This window comes from Austrofundulus limnaeus, unplaced genomic scaffold (genome assembly GCF_001266775.1).
Source record: "Austrofundulus limnaeus strain Quisiro unplaced genomic scaffold, Austrofundulus_limnaeus-1.0 Scaffold129, whole genome shotgun sequence".
In the NCBI taxonomy this organism is placed as follows: domain Eukaryota; kingdom Metazoa; phylum Chordata; class Actinopteri; order Cyprinodontiformes; family Rivulidae; genus Austrofundulus; species Austrofundulus limnaeus.
In genome coordinates, this window is record NW_013952531.1 from 1,109,980 (window position 1) to 1,112,022 (window position 2,043).

General features: G+C 39.1%; 1 protein-coding gene across 8 annotated transcripts in view; it reads left to right on the top strand.

The window, feature by feature from the left end:
- The window catches only part of rnf8 (ring finger protein 8, E3 ubiquitin protein ligase), a 9,908-nt gene that overhangs the window by 1,636 nt on the left and 6,229 nt on the right, over positions 1–2,043 (top strand). For all 8 annotated transcript variants that reach the window (XM_014015462.1, XM_014015463.1, XM_014015461.1 and 5 more), the window contains exons 2-3: positions 562–690; positions 1,408–1,838. In XM_014015462.1, the coding sequence (XP_013870916.1) occupies positions 562–690; positions 1,408–1,838 (560 nt within the window). The remainder of the gene's footprint in view (positions 1–561; positions 691–1,407; positions 1,839–2,043) is intronic.

Consider the following 2,043-nt stretch of genomic DNA (forward strand, 5'->3'; position numbering starts at 1 on the left):
ATTTATCCATTTTAAATACACTAACCTCACTCCTTCGTAACAACTAAGGCAAAAATGTCATTAATTCAGAAAATATTTTCAGGACCCCACCTTGATGTTTYRGGACCCCACYTTGGGTCCCGACCCCAACCTAGGGAAACACTGCTTTAAATAGCAAACAGACACCTGATGGAACGACACCAAAAACCACAGCATAGTCAGCAGGAGGAACAGGGATGTTGTGTTTTTTTATATATAAATTCTGCGTAGGTTAGTAGAAAGCCTTCCTTATTAAATAATTGGTCAACCCAGATAATATTATTTTTGAACCATTATTCTAAAAAAGAGATTTATGTTTGTAGTTGATGTCCTTATCATTCCAGATTACTTATGAGGTGAGAAGTTATGCTTGTAGATGAGGGACGATAAAATGCTGACAGTTTAATAGGGACCTTATTAACGTCATAATTACAAGTGAGGAGATACAATATGCATTGTTAAGTAGCTGTGCTATTAAATGACGTAATTGAAACTATTCATGGAGCTGCAAAATTAGTAGTGGCGTGTTTGTTTTTACTGCAGATCACCGTTGGACGTGGTTTGGACGTGAMCTACCAGCTGCTGTCTTCAAGCTGTCCTCTCATGATATCCAGATTACACTGTGCCTTCAAACAAAAGGAGGACGGCCAGTGGACAGTGACGGACAAGAAGGTAGCAAAGTTTTTAYGAGCTAATATGTAAGTTTGTTGTCGTTTTTCAGTTTAAACTTAAAAAATAGAGAGAAAGTTGTGTTAAATTTGGTTTGAGAGGTGTATAATATAGAGCTATACTCTTTAGACAATTCTTTTTAATTCTTAATAAATTTTATTTGTCAGAAATAGTTGAAGTTTTGACCTAACAAACAATAACAGCTTTTTGACAAGTTTAAAGTTTCTTTAAACAACATTAAAATATTAAAAAATAAACTACAAATAATAATTTGGTAAAGTGCAAATTAAAATATAGCTGTATCTGCAACTGTATTTGATAATGTTTCGAACTTTTAAAATATTGCATTATAGAACCAGAAGCTGCTCTTCATATTAGTGACAAACTGGCCTTTTTTGACCGGTTACCTTTCATTTTTGCTTCTACTTTTCATTTAAAATAAGTTTCCATTCTCGGCAGGTTTCTAAGGTTCTTCTTCTACATATTAAAAAAGTTGTTAAACGTTTGAGTGGCGCACTACTGCTACTAGTGGTGAGGAAATGTATTGCACCTTATTCAAAATCAATGCGGTCCCACGGCCCTCTGCGGCCCAACGTTAAAAACTGTTGTTCTTTTGAGGCCCTCAAGGTGGCGCTCTGGGCCGCAGCCCATAGGTTAAGAATCTATGGCTTAAACAGTTTAAACAGATGATTGATGTTTATATGAACATCTTTTTCTTAGAGTCTCAATGGTGTGTGGGTGAATGGAAATCGATTACCTGCTGATGAACCCCATCTGCTCCRGCTTGGAGATTCTGTACAACTTGGAGTTCCTTTATCAGGAACCAACGTGGAGTTTGACTACATCCTCATCCAGCGGCCGCTCCATGTCATTAAACCCTACCTGGCCAAAGGACACAGAGTTAAGGCGCCCCAGATTCCCAAAAAGCTCAAGAGGAAGTTGATGGCGGAGGACGTCGAGCCGTCTACCTCAAAGCCCAAACTGTACCGCTGCTCTTCGGTGGAGGAATCCTTCGCGAAGCCCTGCCCTCTGTCTCCGGCCAAACCCCCGCAGAGGCTTGGTAACTCTCAGCTGGAGGAGGCCCCGCCCAGCGGACGGGTCCAAAAAGAAGATGGTCCCAGCTCTCCGTGTGACCTGGACCACCTGCAGACGTAAGGCACATTTTCTCTATTAAAATGTCTCATTCACGTAATTAACTGTATAGAAGAGCAAAACTTTGGGATAAACTTTGTGCCAGCAGGAGTTTAATCTGAATGTGCAGAATTTGAAACTGAATTCATTGGTTTGAAAATAAATTTCACTAAACTGAAACTGAATTTAAAGTTTTGAATTTGAATTAATTTGCTTTGAAACTGT